The sequence below is a fragment of the Balaenoptera physalus genome (genome assembly GCF_965194825.1).
Source record: "Balaenoptera physalus genome assembly, chromosome: 1".
Taxonomy (NCBI): domain Eukaryota; kingdom Metazoa; phylum Chordata; class Mammalia; order Artiodactyla; family Balaenopteridae; genus Balaenoptera; species Balaenoptera physalus.
Window position 1 is genome coordinate 192,248,497 of NC_138882.1, and position 19,659 is coordinate 192,268,155.

General features: G+C 50.7%; 1 protein-coding gene across 10 annotated transcripts in view; it reads left to right on the top strand.

The window, feature by feature from the left end:
- NPHP4 (nephrocystin 4) overlaps window positions 1-19,659 on the top strand; it is a 140,143-nt gene that overhangs the window by 81,210 nt on the left and 39,274 nt on the right. For 9 of the 10 annotated variants that reach the window (XR_014265690.1, XR_014265691.1, XR_014265692.1 and 6 more), the window contains 2 exons: window positions 16,742-16,803; window positions 18,761-18,868. Coding sequence is in view for 1 of the 10 variants with exons in the window: in XM_082469383.1 (XP_082325509.1) it covers window positions 16,742-16,803; window positions 18,761-18,868 (170 nt within the window). In the remaining 9 variants the exon portion in view is untranslated. The remainder of the gene's footprint in view (window positions 1-16,741; window positions 16,804-18,760; window positions 18,869-19,659) is intronic. The other variant, XR_014265693.1, reaches the window with a different exon arrangement.

The following is a 19,659-nucleotide window of genomic DNA, read 5'->3' on the forward strand; positions in this document are numbered from 1 at the left end:
CGAGATATTTAAAAATATTCAGGTACCAAAACTTAATAGTTGATTGCTTTGGGACAAAGCACATTATTAAGTATTTTCCTTCTTCCCCGAAAGGCGGTACATGTGATGGTTTTAATTGTTTTGTTCTTTGTAGTTTTGAATATTGTACTTACCAGACTGTTCTCAGGACTGCTGTTTACCACCAGTGTGTACATTAATAATCTCATCTTATATAAGTGGTACTGGAATGTACAGCACCACTTATACTTGAGGAATTGCCAGAATATCTGCTAGAATCCCTTGCAGTGGTGGGTGGTAGGCATGTGTTTTCCATCAGAGTCAGTTTAGAATAAATTTCCAATTTTATCTGATAAAGTTGAATGCATTGAAAGCATAGAATATATAGTTAAAAATATTAAACAGAGTCAAATTTATTTCTAACCCGTTCCCTTCTTTAAATCTAGTATCTTCCCTTCTTTGACATATGTTCGTAGTTACGTTCTAAAAATAAAACAAGTACCAACCTCTAAGAAATATAAGTATGAAAGAAAGATAGTATCCTAGATTATAAAAATATGTATATTTTGTGATTTTTTGATTAACTCAAAAGGACAGTAGTGAAATGTAATAAACCCAGTTTAAAGTAATAAATACAGTTTACCCTGGTCCTTAGAAATGTCTGAATAGATCATTTTCTTAGAGAAGAAACCCATACAGCTGTCGTTAAGGGAAGAATATAATTACCTTTTCTGGAAAGGAAATTTCCGGTGTTGAATTTTGATGTAGTTATGGCACTGGAAACAGCATCTAGTCTAATCTAATTGTCAACCAGGACGGGATGACCCTGTTGGCTTCTCCGGCCTGACCTACCGTCAGTGTGGCTGTGGGATTTGGGTTTGCTCTCCCAGCTGCCCTGTCTGTTCCCATGAGGGCCTTGGAGGAGATTTAAAGCCTAGTCTGCCGCTGCCTCTGTTTCCCAGAATTGTCCTTTAACTGAGTTTTTGCTTGGGGTTCACGGAACTTCTTGGATCTCTGGGTTTTTTAAATCACAGTTGGAACAATTTTGATCATTCCTTCTTCTGTCCTCCTCTCTCTTCTCCCTCAGGGCCCCCAATTACGCATGTATCAGGCAGCAAGCCTCACTTCTATTTGTGGTCTTTTCTCTCTGTGTCCCGTCCTAGATCATTGCTATTGCTGCACCTTCAGGGTCACTCATCTTTTCTTCTGCAGTGTCTGATCTGCCATGAATCCCATCCAGTGTAGCTTTCATCACAGATACTGTAGTTTTCATCTCCAGAAGTTCTCTCAGGGTCTTTTTCTGTCCTCCATGTTCAGTGTTTCCTGTTGCTTCTTGAACATGGGAAATACCTGTACAACCACTGACAAGCTTATGCTTTAGTCTTCCTCTCCAAAGAAGGCAGAGGTAGGTAGACCTCTTAGACCTGCCCAGCAGTTAATGTTCCAGTATTTTATCCTATTTGAAATGACCCAGATAGTGACCCAGATAGTGAGTGAATTCTGATTTTAACTTAGTTTAGTTTCAAGTTACCAAAATCTGGAGATAATGTTACAAAGTTTGTCCCTACTTTAATATCTTTGTTTGCCAATTCTAATATCTTGGTCAGTTCTGGATTAGTTTTGATTGATTGATTTTTGTCCTAATTTGGGTTGTATTTTCCTGCTTCTTTATATTCATAATTTTTTTTACTGGATACCAGATATTGTGAGTTTTCTCCTTTTGGGGACTGAATATTTTTGTAGTTGATAAATACTCTTGAGCTTTGGAAACGGTTTGGTCATTTTGGGTCTTGCCCTTAAGATTTGTTAGATGGGACCAGATCAGCATTTAGTTTAGGGCTAATTATTCCTCACTAGGTGACAAGACCCCTTTTGTTACTCTGCCTGGTGTCCCTGAATTGTGAGGTTTACCAGTCTGTGAGAACGGCTTCTTTCTGGCCTCGGGTGAGCCCTGGGTACTGGTCCTTCTAATTTTTCGGGTGGTTCTTTGCCCATCGTTGGGTAGTTTCCTCATCAGTGATCTACTAAATCCTAGAGGGGCCCTCTAAGTGGCTGGAGCTCCTTCTCTGTGCACCCCTCCTGTCTGTGTTCAGCCCTGCAAACTCCAGCTTCCTTGGTCTCCTTGGACTCTCAGCTTGGTCTTCAGATCAGGGCCCCACTGTGCACTTTCTGGGTTCCCCCTCCCTGCCCTGCAGTCTGCAGAATCACTCAACACTGTGATGTGAGGACAATTGGGGGGTTTACTTCTTTTGTTTCCAGTTCCTCAGGATCCTTTCCTGCCTGAATTCCAATGTCTTAAAGACTGTTGTTTTATACATTCTGTTAAAAAATTTTTGTTTCAGATGGGAGGGAAAATCTGGTCAGAAGTAGAAGGCTTTGCCTGCTGTTAATGGTTTCTAGGCTACTGAAATCATCCACCCCAGGGCTGATCGTCCAGTGGTTTTGAAAGTTTTCCTGGCTGCTTCGTGCTGCGTGTGATTCACTAAACATGTCGTCGTTTCATGACTTTGAGTCTTGGCTCATGCCCTGAGCCTAGAAAGCATCTCCCTTGTGTACTGTGTTTATTTTCTTTTAAGATATATTCTTTTTTTTTTTAACATCTTTATTGGAGTATAATTGCTTTACAATGGTGTGTTAGTTTCCGCTTTATAACAAAGTGAATCAGTTATACATATACATATGTTCCCATATCTCTTCCCTCTTGCGTCTCCCTCCCTCCCACCCTCCCTATCCCACCCCTCTAGGTGGTCACAAAGCACCGAGCTGATCTCCCTGTGCTATGCGGCTGCTTCCCACTAGCTATCTATTTTACATTTGGTAGTGTATAGATATATTCTTTTTGTTAAATTAAAAAATTACATATTCAAGAATAGCCAAGGCAGTTTTGAAGAAGAGAGGCTTCCCCTTTGTTGACTTGCAAGCTTAACGGCAAAATTATAGTAACTAGCACAGTATGACGTTGGTACAGACATAGATCAGCAGATAACAAGACAAAATAAAAAGCATGGTGTATGACAAATTACAGATAAGGAGCATATTACTTTCCTACAGTTGTTATAACAAGTAATCATAAGCTTAGTTGCTTAAAATAGCATGAAGTTAGTAACATCTGGTTCTGGAGATCAGCAGTCCAAAGGTCTCACAGGCTGAAGTCGAGGTCTCTGGGCTGCACCCCTGCGGAGGGCGTGGGAGAGGATCTGCCTTGTCACCTTTGCCGGCTCCCAGGGCCCAGCGGCACCTTCGGCCCCGTCCTCCATCTTCAGAGGCAGATTCAGAAAAGCATTTCCACGTCTCTCTTTGACCCTGATTAATCACTCCTGCCTCTCTTTCACTCATAAGGACTGTTGTGGTTACACTGGGCCCCCTCCACCATCCAGGACAATCTCCGTGTCTCCAGGCCAGCTGATTAGCAACCTTAATTCCATCTGCCACCTTGGTTCCCTTGGTGGCGTTAACGCAGCGTATTCACAGGTTGTGGGGATTAGGACGTGGGCACTTGGTGGGGCGGTGGGCAGCATTATTCTGTCTGCCGCAAGAGTAAGGGCGGACCAGTCAGTTAACAGCGCTGGGCTGGCTGTCCAGGCGGAAAATGGAAAATCAGATCCCAGTTTCGTGCTGTGAACACAAATTCTGGATGGATTACAAAACAGAACTGTAGAAATTTTAGAATCAGAAGATTAGGAAGAAGAAAGATGATAGAAAGAGCTGTTCCGAATCAATAAGGAATGGTCCATAACAGGACAGAAAAATGGGCAAGGGATGTGAGGAGAGAATTCACAGAGGAGAAACCAGAATAACCAATCAACGTATGCAAAAGTGCTCAGTTTCACTAGCAATCAGAGAAATGCAAATTAAAATGAGAAATCACTTCATGCCCCTCGTGTTGGAAAAACCTGGCCGGCTAAATAGCATGTAGGTTGAGGAGGATTTGGGAAGCGAGGAATTCCCACCACACAGGGAGGAATGCAGGATGTACGACCACTTTGAAGAGCAATTTTGTAGTATTTAGTTAATAGCCTACAGCTGGGAAGTGCCATTTCTAGACGCCCACTGCAGAGAGGAACTAGTTCATATGACACGGGGCCTGTGTTTAGTGTCTGAAGCGTGGGAACGACCTGCCTGCGCCCCAGTCGGGGGATGGCTGAACGAGCTGATTTATTTGGACCGTGGGTGCTATATAGCAGTGAAAATGCCAAGATAGGGCTCTGCATATCATTATGGGTGAACCTTCACAGCAGTGTGCTGAGTGAAAAAGGCAGGTTCTGAAAGGAAATGGACAGCACGGCAGCATGTAAGTGGCTTTGAAATCAATTGCGTGTTGTTTGTGAATCCAGACTTGCCAACTGGGTGATCTTAGACCAGTTGCTTAATGTGTCTGTCCCTCAGTTTCCTCAGCTGTAAAATGGATGTATTAAAGGCCTACATATGAAAAACAAAACTCGAGGAGTCTTAGAAAAAAAGTTTGGAGAATATTTTTATGACCTTGAGGTTAGGAAGGTTTCCTTAAACAAGATAGACAAAGCACAAACCAAAAAGAGAAGATTGAGAAACGTGACAATGTTAACATGTAAAGCTTTTCTGTGAGAGAAGACTCCGTAAACAAAGTTAAAAGACAAACCTCAGGTCTGGACTTCCCTGGTGGTGCAGTGGTTAAGAATGCGCCTGCCAATGCAGGGGACACGGGTTCGAGACCTGCTCCGGGAAGATCCCACATGCCGCGGAGCAACTAAGCCCACGCGCCACAACTACTGAGCCCACGCACCACAACTACCAAAGCCCGCGTGACTAGAGCCCGAGCTCCGCAACAAGAGAAGCCACCGCAATGAGAAGCCCGTGCACCACAACGAAGAGTAGCCCCCGCTCGCCGCAACTAGAGAAAAGCCCGTGTGCAGCAACAAAGACCCAACACAGCCAAGAATAAATAAATAAATAAATAAATAAAATTTATATGTATAAAAAAGACGAACCTCAGACTAAAAGATACTTGCAATATATAAAACCGTTAAAAATTAATTGAAAGAATGAGAAGATTAGAAAGAAGAAAGATGATAGAAAGAGCTCCTCCCAATCAGTAAGAAGGAGATAAACAACTGACAAGAAAAACGGGCAAAGGCCCTCAGAGGTCGCGGAGAGGGTTAGACGAGAAGAGGTTTGTCAGGGTGCGCGGGCTTCCCGGCTCGGGGCAGACGCTTCACAGTTGCTGTAAGCTGCACTCATCTTGTCGTCCTGCTGGCTGGCAGCATCGGTGGGCAGCGGCCACAAGTTCATACCCCCTTTCAGCCACTGGCCCAACTGAATACAGATCCCAAATCTCACTGGAAACAAGGCGACCACCAGGTCAGGAGCAAATGCAGTATTTGCACAGAGCTACTGTTGACCCCAAAGTCCTTGATGGGTACAAACCAGTGCCCGTGTTGCCATCTAGGGAAGTGGGTTCCCGCCGGGCCGGAAAGCTTAGTGTTGGCCCTGCTTCTACTGTTTTATATTAGCATTCTGGAAGAAAGTAAGGGAGTGTTTATTCGGATAGGTTTGCTCAGTGCGCCCTCCCCTCACCCATTTAGCAAACCCTATTGACAGTCTGTGAAGTGCCAGGTACATTTTAAAAAGAGACAGTAAGTGAACAAACCACCAAATATTTAGGTAGCAGAAAGAATACTGTCCCACTCTGGTGTGGGGTGTTGACAGCAGGGAAGCTGTGCCTATGGGAGCAGGGAGTATATGGGAATTCTCTGTCCTTTCTGTTCAGAGTTGCTGTGAATATAAAACTGCTCTAAAGATAAAGTCCATTAAAGAATAAGACAGAGAATAATATGTGGGGAACTTAGTTATGTCTGTCTTGATTTGATTAACTTGTGTTCAGGATTTATGTTTCTGTTTCCATATTTGAGGTTCATCTGTGGCAGAGGTCAGCAGACTTTAAGGCCAGATAGGAAATATTTTAGGCTTTGTGGGCCAGATGACCTCTGCCACGGCAACTCATCTCTGCTGGTGTTCAGTGAAAGCCATCGAGGATGTGTAAATGAACAAGTATGGATGTGTGCCAATAAAAATTTATTTATAAGCGCAGATCGTTCGCCAAACTTGACCAGTGGGCCATACTTTGCAGATCCTTTTTTTCTTTTTCTTTTTCTTTTTTTTAATGTGTAATAGTCTTTATTGAAACATACCCAAACAGTAGCCAGAGTAATCTCTATTTTTTAATTTTTATTTTATTAAGTCTTTTGAAAATGTAATATATTTAGATGTTTAAAAAATGTTAAAGTGGGAAATAGTAAATAGATGACCCAATTTTCTAATGGGTTGCTGGTCTTTACCAATTGATAGAAGCTCTTGTTATGTTAAACGAGCCCTTTGTGATAAGGTTGCAAATTTATTTTCTCAATTTGTCTTTTTTCTTTTGACTTTTCTTGTAGTGGTTTTGCCAGGAGTTTACAAAAATTTTCATAGTCATCTTCTTTTTTTCTTTCTGTAAATTTATTTATTTATTTTTGGCTGTGTTGGGTCTTCGTTGCTGCGCACAGGCTTTCTCTAGTTGTGGCGAGCGGGGGCTACTCTTGGTTGTGGTGCGTGGGCTTCTCATTGCGGTGGCTTCTCTTGTTGTGGAGCATGGGCTCTAGGCACGCGGGCTTCAGTAGTTGTGGCACACGGGCTCAGTAGTTGTGGCTCGCGGGCTCTAGAGCGCAGGCTCAGTAGTTGTGGTGCACGGGCTTAGTTGCTCCGCGGCATGTGGGATCTTCCTGGACCAGGGATCGAACCTGTGTCCCCTGCATTGGCAGGCGGATTCTTAACCACTGCGCCACCAGGGAAGCCCCTCATAGTCATCTTTCTTCAATCTTTTCTTTTAAAGTGTTAAGAGATCATATTTTAGTTAGAAAGGTCTTCCACATTCCACGGTTATAAATAATTATCTCAAGTTTTTTTCCTAGTAATTTTAGGGCTTCCTTTGTATATATACATTTAAATCATTGATCCATTTGGAATTTATTCTTGTATAAAATATCAGTTTACATCCAATTTATATTTTTCTAGATGGCTATCCAGTTATCCCAATAGCATTTAATTCTTAATGTTTTCCCCATTGATTTAAGACACCACTCTTATTATTTATTGAATTATTACTTGCATTTGTTTATATTAGTGGGTTCTAGTTTTTAAAAAATTTTTATTGGAGTATAGTTGATTTACAATGTTGTGTTAGTTTTGGGTGTACAGCAAAGTGAATCAGTTATACATATACATATATCCACTCTTTTCTTTTTAGATTATTTTCCTATATAGGCCATTACAGAGTATTGAGTAGAGTTCCCTGTACTCTACAGCAGGTTCTTATTAGTTATCTATTTTATATATAGATCCTTTCTTTTTTGTTGTCTTTATCAGGTTTTGGTATTATGAGCATGCTAGGTATGTAAAATGAGTGTTTACTTGGGGTTCTCTAGAGAAACAGATATACATACAGTATAGGAAGAGATATATGATGAGAAATTGGATCACACAATTACGGAGGCTGAGAAGTCCCATGATCTACTGTCTGCAAGCTGGAACCCAGGAGAGCGGTGGTGTAATTCAGTCTGAGTCCAAAAGTCTGAGAACCAGGGCAGCCGGTGGCGTGGATTTCATCTGGGTCTGAAGGCCTGAGAACAGGGGGCCGAGGGCAGGAGACCCATGACCCAGCGCTGCGGTCAGGCAGGAGGGATCTAGTTCTTCCTTCCTCCACCTTTTTGTTTTATACAGACCCTCAATGGATTCAATGAGGCCTCCATCCTCCCCCCCCACCCCCCGCCCCAACTAACAGCGGGAAGGGCAAACTGCTTTAAAACTGAGTCACCCCTTCAAATTCGAATTTCATGCGCAAACACCCGCACAGACACACCCAGAATAATGTTTAACCAAACATCTGGGCGCCCTGTGATCCAGTCAGGTTGGCACTTAAAATTTTAAGCTTTTTCTGTGTTTGCTACCTTTTCCTGTGCTTTAAAATAGTTTAAACAAAAGGCAGGACATGTTTCTTGGAGGTCTGATAAAACTTACCTATAAAACCATCAGGAACTTGGTGCCTTTTGAAGGGATGTTTTGACAACCATTTAAATTTCTGTTTATGGTTATTGATCTATTTAGGTTTTCCATCTCATCTTGTGTTACCTTTTGGGATACACATTCTCTAGAAAAATGGTCAATTTCATTTAGTTTACAAAGATGTTGGGATAAAATTGTATGCAATTTAAAACTTCTAATTTGTATCATTAAATAGCAAAAATTCAACCAAGTATTTTAAAGCTCTAACTGGCTTTATTGAACAATTCATGAATCAGGTAGCATCCCGTCTACCAAGTAGAAAGGCACTCGGAGGAGCTGAACAAAAAGGAAGACGGGGGCTTCCCTGGTGGTGCAGTTGTTGAGAATCTGCCTGCCAATGCAGGGGACACGGGTTCGAGCCCTGGTCTGGGAAGATCCCACATGCCGCCGAGCAACTGGGCCCGTGAGCCAGAAGTGCTGAGCCTGCGCGTCTGGAGCCTGTGCTCCACAACAAGAGAGGCCGCGATAGTGAGAGGCCCACGCACTGCAATGAAGAGTGGCCCCCGCTTGCCGCAGCTAGAGGAAACCCTCGTGCAGAAACAAAGACCCAACACAGCCATAAATAAATAAATAAATAAATAAATAAATAAATAATAATTAAAGGTGATAATAATTAAAAAAAAAAAAAGGAAGACGTTTATAGGCAGAAGGGGGAGGGAGTAAGGAAAGAGCGGGCTACCTCACCTTCCTCTGGGGGATGGAAGGGGTCCACGTGGCTGGTACCTCATTGGTGCCGACCAGAAAATTCCAAACTGGCCAGTTAAGACCACTTTCCTGGGGAATATTGAAACTGCAGTTAGGTTAGGTACTAAGCCATGGTTCGGTGACATTGGCTTAGTACAAATGACAAGTGACTCCATTCTGGGCCTGTTGTTTCTTTTTGAAAGTATCTATGATTAGGTTCCCTTTCTCATTTCTAATATTTTGGTGACTCTCTCCCTTTCTTGGTCAGGCTTATCCAAGGTTTCTTCACTTCATCATTCTCTTCAAAGAACTAGCTATTGGTTTTACTTATTGGTTCTCCCGTTCTTTGTTTTTGTTTCTAATTGTATCTTTAATTTTAATTAACTTAATGAAAATTTAATTTTATATGCTTTTATCAAGTCCATCCTCTTAATTTTTAAAAAGTTTTTAAAAAGTTGCATGCTTAGCATTTTTTCCATTTATCTGTTTAGGAATAATATCACTTAAGGTTCTGCAGTTTTCTTCTAGGTGCAGCGTGGACTCTCATACGTTTTGATCTTTGGTGTTCTTATTTCCTCAATTGTTGGGTTCAATTTCTGTTTGCTTTTACCTAGGATGTAGAAGTGTTTTAAAGTATCCCCACGTTAAAAAATACGCTAAACTCTTCTTGCCCTTTCACGTGGGCCCTTGCCCTCATCCTTCAAGCCCAGCTCAGGTGTCTCTTCCCTGCAGAGCCTCCTTTCCGCATCTCCCGGCCTTTGTAGATGCTGCTCCTCACGTTATATCGTCTGTTGTCTGCTTCTTCCTTCTCCTACTGCTCTTGGGGTGTGTCAGCCAGGTTTGCCCTGGTAACAGGTAATTCCTGACTCTCACTGGTTTAAAACAGAAAAAGCTTTGTTTCCTGCTCTTGGTCCACGCCCATGTGGGGTGGTGGCGGCTCTGCTCACTGTGGTCACACATGGCAGTTGTCACCTGAGTATCACCGGCCTCCCCCCACGGCACAGAGAAAGGCCCAGAAATGACCCGCGTCCCTCCTCCCAGCCCAGGGGCTAGAGCTGGCGTGCGGCCCCGCCCAGTCTCAGGGGCTGCGCAGCGTCCCCGCGAGGCCCCAGAAGGTGAAGAGGTGCCGGTCCCTGGTGTGGATATTCGTTCGGCATTAGAGACGATCAGAGGAGCATCTCACCAGTGGGGACTCCGCTGATTCATCTTTCTGTTGCCCAAAGCATTCAGCACGTGTGGGTAGAGAAATGGGTCACTCAGGACTCTTCCATGATAGAAACTCAACTCAAAATAGTTGAAACGGAGAGGGAATTGATTGGCTCGCGTGATGGAAGAGCCCTGACGTGAGGCCTGGCTGCGTCCTGGCCCTTGAGCGATGTGGTGAAGACCTGGTGTGTCTGTCTGTCTGTCTGTCTCCCACACCTGTCTGCTCAGCCTCCAGCTGTCCGTGGTGGCTTCCTTCCAGGCAGGGTTTCCCCACCTGGTGGCTCCGGGAGCTGCTCGGTTATCCTCGGACTTAGGCATCCCAGCAGGAAGGACTTCTTTGGCTCAGTTGTCCAGTCAGGGTCCTGAGATGGAGCCCCTCCCTCTGCCGGGTCACCTGCCTGCACCCCGAGTGACGGGATGGGGGTGGGGCAGGGCATGCGTCCTGGGTCACACACCCTCTTTTGCGTGGGGTTGGGCCAGACCCCCTGACCATGGAGGTAAGGGCTGGGGGGGTGAGTCCCCAAAGGGAAACCATCAGCGCTGCTCTCGGGAGAGAGGGTGGATTCCGGCGGTCACCTGATGGACTGAGGGCCTGATCTCCTGTCCCAGGTCTTTCCCTGCACTCAGCTGTTTCTACTGCGTAGTTGCATCCCAGCTTTGACCAGCTTTTCCTGCATTTCTTGATCTTCGAATGAGTAGAGATTGGTAGTTCCTGCCAGTGGGACCCGCCTGTCTTCTGGAAGCCCACCATCTCCACCCCCAGAGGGTCTGCTGGGCACAGAGCAGGGCACTGTGTGGGCTCCAGGGAGCACTGTGGGGGTTCAGGGGGTGGGGGGACCCCATAAGGAGGGCTCCCCCACAAGGCGTCTTGCTTTGGGCTCGAGATGGTCCTGTCGCCCGCTGAGCCGAGCCTCTTTCTGGGTGACCGGGGGGAGGGTGTTACTCTCCCGTGTGCGGGGCTCACCGAGCCCCAGCGTGACGTCCTGAGGTTCAGAGCTGCTGGGCGCATGCCCTCTGGGTTCTCTACCAAAAGGGTTATTGCTGCGTCCTTGGCAGACAGGAGTGGACGCTTCAGCTGCTGGAGGACTCAGGGACTGCGCTCTGGTGCAGACGTGCGGTAGCAGCGTCATCTGGTTTTCAGCCCCCGTTTGGGGACCCGCAGATCTGCGTGGATGGAACCTGGTTCCATTTGGTTTATTTAATTTGGATTTATCACCGCATTCATGTCACATTAATGTGATCGCCTTCACCCCAGGTTCCAAGCATTTGAAAACATTGCCTCCCAAGACCTAATATAAGAGACTTAAATATTGGCTGATGTTTAACTTATGATGGAAACTTTTCCTGCTTCAATATTTTACCAACTTATACGGTTCCTTTGGAAATCTTAACGATATGCAGCTGTCACTTTAAGTGAGGTGCTCTGGCTTTCTGTTATGAATTATCCTTTTTATTTTTTCTGCAGAATTACCAGGGAGCAAAGGTCCATTCATTACCCTCCGCGAGGGGGTGTATGCGGGGCCGCTAGAGGGCCCTCCGTCTCCAGTTTTTGGAACCCGGCATTTCCCTGACCCATATTTTGCTTTTGAATGTTCTGGTGGCGTCAGAATTTTGGTGTGCCTGCTTAATAGATATAAAAGCAGCCGGGTAGAAGGGGCCATTGAAAATACGTAACCCTGGTGTTTCCCAGAGCACACGGAGTTAGATGCTTGACGTGGTTGTGACCTCGTGTGCGGGCGACGTGCTCGAGAGTATCCTCACTGACGGGCAGCTCGCCTGCCCCGAGTCGTGTCACCAGGCAGTCACGCAGCAGTGGAGGGAGTGAAGGGTGTCGGCTGAGCAGGGGGTGGAAGTTAGCGGCCAGGAACCCAACACACCTGCCCAGCATCTGCCGGGGAGCGTGAGTGAGCGTTTCAGAGCCAGGGCTTCCAGGAGGGAGATCACGCTTCTGAGCCCGGTCCTTGAAGGTGACCCAGCCTAGGGCTCCGGGCACGTCTCATACTTCCCACTCCTCTTGGGCCTGATTAACCGAGACAGGGCACCTCTGGATTCCTTCAGCACAGGGACCCAAACCCACTCCATCGACAAGCATCCCTTTACCTCTTCCTAGATTTTGCTCACTTCCTCCATTCCTGTGATCAAAGTCTTCAAGAGAATGACTTTTTAAGCCCAAATAATTAGGAATAACGGCCTTTCAAATGGGTCGGCCTTGTGAATTCTTAGTGTCTGGAGTACCATTGAATGCTGAGTAATCCTTTATTTTCAAGGTCTGACTGGGAAAGCTGTTTCTCACAATCTTTATTTAAATCACAGAAATTGTGTCTTTGGCTGTGACGACCCCTTCCTGCCCCCTGCCCTTGGGGCAAGCTGTTCAGTCCCATCCTGGAACATCCCCAGAGCCCCGCCTTCCTGGTCGGAGGCCTGGCCCCTTCCTGCCTGGCCCTGAACTTCCACGGTTGCTAAGCAACAGCCTCCTCTCCCTTCAGTTAAGCACAGGCAGGTCTGTCTGCAGGGCAGCCTTTTCCTCCACGAATCCCGCTCATCAGACCCTGCCGGATGATTCACTTTTCCTCCGTCCCCCCCAGGGTGCGCAGCTACGTTCAAGCAAAAGCGTTCTCTGGAGGGCAGCTTGCACTGTGGGGTAAAGGGCTTGAATGCCGCCTTTCATGCAGGGCCGGCTCCTGGTTGGTGTTCATGCATGGGGACCCCACCAGCCTTCCCGGGGAGGACAGTGGAGAGACCCCTGCTCTCTCCAGCCTGGAGGACGTCCCCAAGCCTGCTGCCTGAGCTCTCTCGTGCCTGTGTTCTTACTTTCTGTCTTTCTGTGATGCTTGCCCACTCGACTCGTCAGAAGTGCCGTCTGAGAAGTGCTGACCTGAAAGGTAGCCCCTCTTGCCCTGAAAGGAGCGTGGAGTGGGCTTCAGGTCCTCGTGGTCTGCACACCTCCCCACTCCCCCCGGGCTGAATGCAGAGAAGCGCGGGATGCAGGTGTGTGACCTGGCGGGACGCGGACAGCCCAGGTTTGGGGCAGATCGCAAGCCCCCTCCTGGCCTTTTAGTCAAGTGTAGGGCATTCGGGCTTCTAGAAGCTGAACTGAAGAGAGGACTGGACACTTGAGCTTCTGTCGACAGCGCTTTTCAGCAAGTGGAGGCTGATTGGGGAGCAATAGGGTGTCGGGGAAATTCATCTTCAGACGGGGGCACAGCGGCTGCAGCTGCAAACGTGTCTGTCTCAAGCACTCGGTGTGGCCCTGTCTGCGCCGCGGTTGGCTCGGGTGGCATGGAAACGGCTGACTCAGTCCCTTCCGAGGCTGAGGTGTCCCTGAGCTGCACAGAGCGCCTGGCAAAGCTGTCGTCTTAGTCTCTGCGTTCTTCTTCTAACGACCAGGTGACTCACCGGAAGCCGGAGCCCCGCGGCGCCGCGGCCAGACGTGGATGTTATTCCCGCTGGGGTGGCGGGCGGGCCCCGTCTGGGGAGGCACCAGCATCCCCTGCCGCGGGACCTCGTCGTCTGCGACGGGCCGCCTGGTGCCATTGATTCAGCCAGGAGCGTGCTCAGGCTCCAGCAGGGGCACAGAGACATCCCTGATAATGATCAGTAAACTAGAATGTAAGTTATTTTAAATTCCACGGGTAGTACAGGAAAGCACGCTTACTCACGTGTCTAAAGGGTGAGGTTCTAGCCCCTCACTGTTCCTGCCATTCCACGCATTTCAGTGAATTTACCTACAGACCTTCATCCACGTGTCGTTTTCTTTCTTCTCCTTTAACAGAGGTGGGATTCCCTTACGTGGGTTGCTTGGTAACTTGTTTCCGCTCTGTAACTTGTCTTGGCAACGTCCCACGTCAGGACCTGCCCGTCGACCTCCCCCTTTTTAATTGCTTCCGGGCTCCACACCCAGATGGACCAGCTTTAATTCAGGGCTTCCATTTTCAGGAACATGTGGGCCATTCTCATGGTTTGCTGTTTTCAGCGGTGCTGCGGCAGAGGTTCTTGTGCACACATCCTTGTGCACGCTGCAGATGTCACCACGCACGCAGCCTTTGCACACACGTGAGGGCCCCATGGTTTGGTCTTGTCGGCCCCGGCAGCTCGCAGCCTTTTAGTGCTCGGTGGCGGAAGGCGGGCTTCCCAGTCTGACCCCAACACCTCCGTCGTGGCTTTTGGGAGACTTGGAGGAATGACAGTGGACGCCTCTGGAGGACACTGTGTTGTCCAGGCTAGACCGTTAGATTGCGTAGTTTGCAAAGCAACTTAATCAGCGACCGCCGCATGGAACATTAGAGCAGAAAGGTTTGACACCAAGTTATTTTGTGGTTTTGGTGTATTTTCTCACAGCCCGTGTCTCGCTGGGGTGTGTGGGTTTGGGCCCTGCGATCCCCAGCAGGCACTGCTTTCATCTGCTGCAAAGCCTTTTTTGTGCGGTTGGTTGTCTAGGAGGTTAAGATTGTGTAAGTCAGGATGTAAAGAATCGCCTCAAAAGCACCACACAGTACCCAGCTTAGACAAACTGGGGAAATAAAGAGTGTGTGAGAAGTTTAACGGGCTTGGAGGGTTTAGCTTTCCGCAGGGTTCAGATCTTCCTCAACTAGAGGACACGTGGCCCGGCTCCCGAGCGCCGGGCTTCTCCGAGCAGAGGAAAATGGAGCCATTTCCTGCAGGTTTTTCCTCGCTGCCAAAATCAACCCGTGTAGTTTTCAGTCTCCTTTTAGGGTGGAACAAAGGAGAACCCGGCGTGCTGCTCTTCTGTTTCATCTTCTAGACTGTTCCGGGTGGCGGGGTGGTGGTGGCGATGAGTGGCTGCCTGGAGCCCTGAGCTGTCTGGGGAGAGGCACGTGGCTTCAAGGACAGTGGGGCCCTGGCAGAATCCTGGTCTGCGTTTTGCTTCTCGCGAGATGACATCTTTCCTGGGAAGCGAAGCTCGCTCGATGACTCGCTAACTCCCTCCAAAGGGAGCTCGTTTCAGGAACCGGAGGCTCCCAGGATTAGAGGGCACCGCGTTCTTTGGAATCACGTTAACTTGGCTTTGAGAAAGGAGCTGGGCTGGCGAGGGGCTGGAGAGTCTGTAGCTCAGCTCAGGCGGGACCAGTGGAGTTGGGGGCCTCCCTCCACGCCGCCCCCCGCTTTCCCCGCCCCCTGTTCCTCATCAGCTGGATCTCTCCTCCTGGGGTGAGCCTGCAGTGCCTTCTCCAGGTGGATTCCGAGGTGGCTGGAAGGGGCTTTGGTGGCATGTCGGCCCCAGGGCACAGCAGGGCCGGCTATGGGGGGCGCTTCCCACGTGCGGTTCCTGCCTGCTGGCTGAAGCTGCGCGGTGGTGGGATTCAGGGCCGCCAGGGGAGGCGGGCGTCCTCCCTTCAGACTGCACAGCATGCAGAGTCACAGCCCTCGGGTGTACTGGCCGGTCGGTAGGTGCTAGGTGCCGCCCGCGCCAGCCCCGTGCCGTGTGCCCTGGGGCTTGGGGGCCACGGGGTCAGGTGAGCTGCTCATGGGCACTGCCCGGTCCGGGGCTCAGACGTGGCTGTGCGGGACTTGGGCAGCAGAGACCACCGGGGAGGGAGGGAGGGCCAAGTGCGGGCAGTCAGGGCCACACGCGGGTGACAGGAGCAGGGCTAGTTACCTGTGGGGGGCACGATTTCTCAGGGCCCAGGATGTCCTGAAGTCCAGCTGGCGGTGGTGTCCACATGCAGCGGCCAGAGTCGGGTCCCTGTGAAGGGGACCGAGGTGCATTAAGAAGGCGTGGTCCTCAGGGAGACCAGACGTCTCACCTCGGACAGGTGCCTGGTCCCACCTGGGCCTTCAGGGGAGCGGAGGGGGCCCTGTCAGGATGGGCCCCGGCCAGCGGGCAGCCCCACCGTTGACCGGAGGCGGTGATGTTGGCGGCTGACGGCAGAAGAAGCGCGCGTGTATGGGCTGATGGGGAGGTGATGGGTGGCCCCTGACGCCGGAGCACAGTGCTGAGAGTCTGGGGGTTTCAGGGACTAGGGTGAGGCCTGGACTCCTAGACAGGAGTGCAGGGCCTGGGATGGGGGTGGAAGCAGCACAGGCAGACTCCAGCCCGGTCCTGCCCCGGGCCACCGTGTGGTGACCGTGCTCGGCGGGTGGGGACAGTGCCGTGGGAGCGGTTGCTCCCTCCACAGTTGGGCACCTCCAGCGCTGCAGGAACCAGCCTCGCGTCACCCAGGGCAGGGGCGCCCTTGGCCCCTCGCTCCAGGGACCCCGTGGAGGACTGACCTCGACTATTCCCGGTACGAACACGCCCACACTCACACCCGTAGAGTGAGTGGGCCTCAGGGGACGGGCTGTGAGTGATGGGACAGCCAGAGCGCCCAGCCGTGCGTGCGTCTGTTTAGAAGTTTCTTATGTAACAGAACAGCAAGTGGGCCCCAGCCAGGGAAGCACCGGCCCAGGCAGACATCAGAGCCCGGCCCCACGAAGGCAGGGGAGGGTGCGCAGGGGAAAGGACGGGTGAGCCTTGAGGTGAGCGCACGAGAGCCTCACATCTCCCTGAGCGCACGCGGAGTGAGTGAGCCTCGTGAGCAGGGAGAAGGAGGCCGAGGAAGTGGGCAGCGAGCTCGGGCTCCATCCTGCAGGCGGTGACTGGGGACGAGCGCCCTGGGTCTGCTCGCCAAGCACTGGGGCTGCCCAGTGGCCGCTGCCCAGCTCCGAGCACCGGTGACTGCCGAGGGGAGACTCGCGCCAGGCCTGCCTGAGCCGAGCTCCGGTGCCCTTGCCCCACCCAGGCTGACGGCCCCTCCCCGGCCCCTGTGCTTCCTCCCAGGCTTGCCGGCACCACCGCCCCGGGGGCTCACCACCCCCCAGGACTCGCCAGTGGGACCAGGGGTAAGTCCAGGCCCGAGAGGCCTGTTTCGGAATTCCACAATCAAGTATTTAAAGGTTCTGGGTGCGGGAAAGTCCCCTTTGCATCTTTAAGAACAGTTGATGTCCTGTTTACTTGTGTGGGCTGGGAAGCGTGCCAGCGAGCCGGGGGGGAGGGGCCCCCAGGTGTTGGGGTGCAGGTGTCGGGGTGCAGGTGTCGGGGTGCAGGTGTCCTCGGCCGCCCTCCTGCCTGTCTCCGCGGCGGGTCCCTAGCGCGCTGCTCCCAGCGCCGGCTGTCAGGGCCGTGGCTTCTGCTGGTTGTTAATGATCCTCCAGTTGCCATCGAAGGCCTGTGTCCGCACTCAAGCTGATGTGTTCTCCCGCAGTTATGTCTGACGGCTGGGAATCCTTCAGGACTGAATGGCCTTTTTCCCCTTCTGAGACACTGAGGAGTGCCCTTCGCCCCCTCCTCTCCTGACCCTCTGCTAGGAGAGGGCGCCGGTGAGGCCGTGGCTTCCCCAGGCAGCAGCCGGCAGGGGCGCCGAGCAGCTGGTGCTGGAGGGCACAGGGCGGCACCGACAGAGGCCAGCACGTTGGCGCGCCTGTCGGAGAGCTGACGTCTCCTCCGGTGCTAGGAGCTGTGGCCACCCCTCAGGGATCCTGAGCCAGTTGCGGGTCTGCCCATGGCTCGGGGCTGGCTCTGGCCAGCGTGGTTTTTGAATGACGTCAGCGTTGGCTTGTCCTCCTGATGACCTTGCCTGCCAACATCACCCTGGACGTTGGCTTTCTGGCAAAGTTGAATGATTCAGTATCCAGGGCTGTCCCCAGGATGTGGCTTTAATGTGGACCGTGCAGCTGGGAAACTGGACCAGAAGTGAATGTGGTGTTTGCCCGAAGACACGTGTTTGGGGACAGCCTCCCGGGCCCTGCTGGCCCGTCCCAGCATTTTCCCTCCAGCGATTGGCATGGTGCCCCTAAGTGCTGAGGGGCCACAGGGCAGCACCTCCAGCCCCAGAGGCAGGAGGCGCTCACGGCGGCTTGTGGGCTCTGAGGGGAGCTGAGCAGACCCTAAATTCTTCTCTGCCCCTAAGATGCTGCCCGGATCCCCCAGTGCCCCTCGCCCATTTCTTCAACACCTCTTCATGGGTTGGGTCCTTCTCTGTACCAGCACCAGCCCCCTCTGTCCCCCCGGGCCAGCTGTCACTGCTGATGACAGACGTCTCATTTGTTAACATGTACATTATAAATAGAGACCAGGATTTGAGAGACGGGTCTTCAGTAGAGCGAGGGCCCCCCACCTCTTCACACCAGCCTTTCAGAGCAACGTTCGTTTTCCTCACGTTAGTCACATTTACCTGACCCTGTGCCGGGTACCTTGACAAGCCCTTTCTCACAGTAGGCCTGTGATCTAGGTGCTGTTAGCACCCCCATTTTACAGCTGAGGAGACTGAGGCAAGACCAGGTTAGTTAGGCGACTTGCCCACATCACGTGGCAGTGAAGTGGTGGAGTGGGGCTTCCAGGGCCCACGTCAGCTGCCATCATGGTCACTGCCTTAACGGGCGGGTTCATGTCGTAGGAACACAGGTGGTTAGAATCAGAAGGGGTCTTGGAGAAGTTCAGTCCAGGGATGGAGGTGAAACCCAGAGAGGTTCAGAGACCAGCCGGCCCTGCAGCCCGAGTGTCAGAGAACCCGGCTTCCCTGGCCATTTCCCCTTCTCCACTTGCTTTTCCTTGTTAATAATATTTTTATTCAAATATTACGATGTGGGAGAAACCACAGAATTACCCCTCTCGGTAGTTAGAAAAGAAGCAATTAGACGTGATGCCGGGTTCCAGGAGATTCCAGACTTCACTGCTCCCTGTGGCCACGTCAGAGTCTTCCCTTCCTTCCCAATGGTCTGTGCCAGCGGGGGGTGGGAGGGGCTTTGTGAAGTTATTGGGGTGCATTTTGTCATCTTACCTAAGCTCTCTTCCCTTCAGCTGTCGCTTTCCCAGCTGGCGGCTTCCCCACAGTCCCCAGCTCAGCGCCGCTTGGCCGAAGCCTCCTCAAAGCCACCGGGGAGCCCCACGCCCTCCCTGGCCCCGGGGGTAAGTAGCCTGCCCCTCCTCCCGCCTGCCTCCTTCCAGGGAATGGCTTCAAACTCCTGACTTCTGTGGAAGTCTCCGACTTTGTGAGCTGCCCTGGTCCTTGGTGAGGTGACCGAGACCTTCCTGGGTTCTCTGTGATGCGGGCGTTTGGGATGGGGTCTGGACATCACCTCCTTCCAGCTTTAGATATTTGCCACCATCCGTCTTGGTGACCAAGGGTATTTGGTCTGGGAGCTTTTCCTGCCACAGGGCTTGATTTAGGCTTTGCTCTACCTGAGAAAACAAAGTAAAAGCGCCCTTAGATCTCTGAACATGAGAGGAAAAGGAAAGTTTCACTGGAGATGTAAATAGAGGTCCGTCCAAGTTGCCAGCTCCCCCTCCAGGACGCTCGCCTTGCGGCTGGAGGAGAGTTTGTGAAGCCCACCGTCCCCGATCCCAGTGGAGCTAATGGGCTAAAATAGGCCTGTTTCCTTCTACTGAACTTGGGGGACTCACGTAGAGTTTGCTGGTTCACCTGCAGACTTCAGTCTTGCCTTGGAAGTCTGTTGAGGTAAAATGGTTCCATTTAATTACTTCCTTGAAAACCCTCATGGTGAAATGCCTGATTCTAAAATATATCTGGGCTCGTGTCATCAGAGGCCCGTGTCCCTTGCCTCCGGTCACGTGGGGCTCCTTCTAAATGAAACGGGAAGCTTGGGAGGCCAGCTGGAGGGAGAGCATCCCAGACCCCATCAAGCTCTTCCTTTAGATGGAGGTGGGCGGAGGGTGCCGGTGAAAGCCGAGAGCATTCG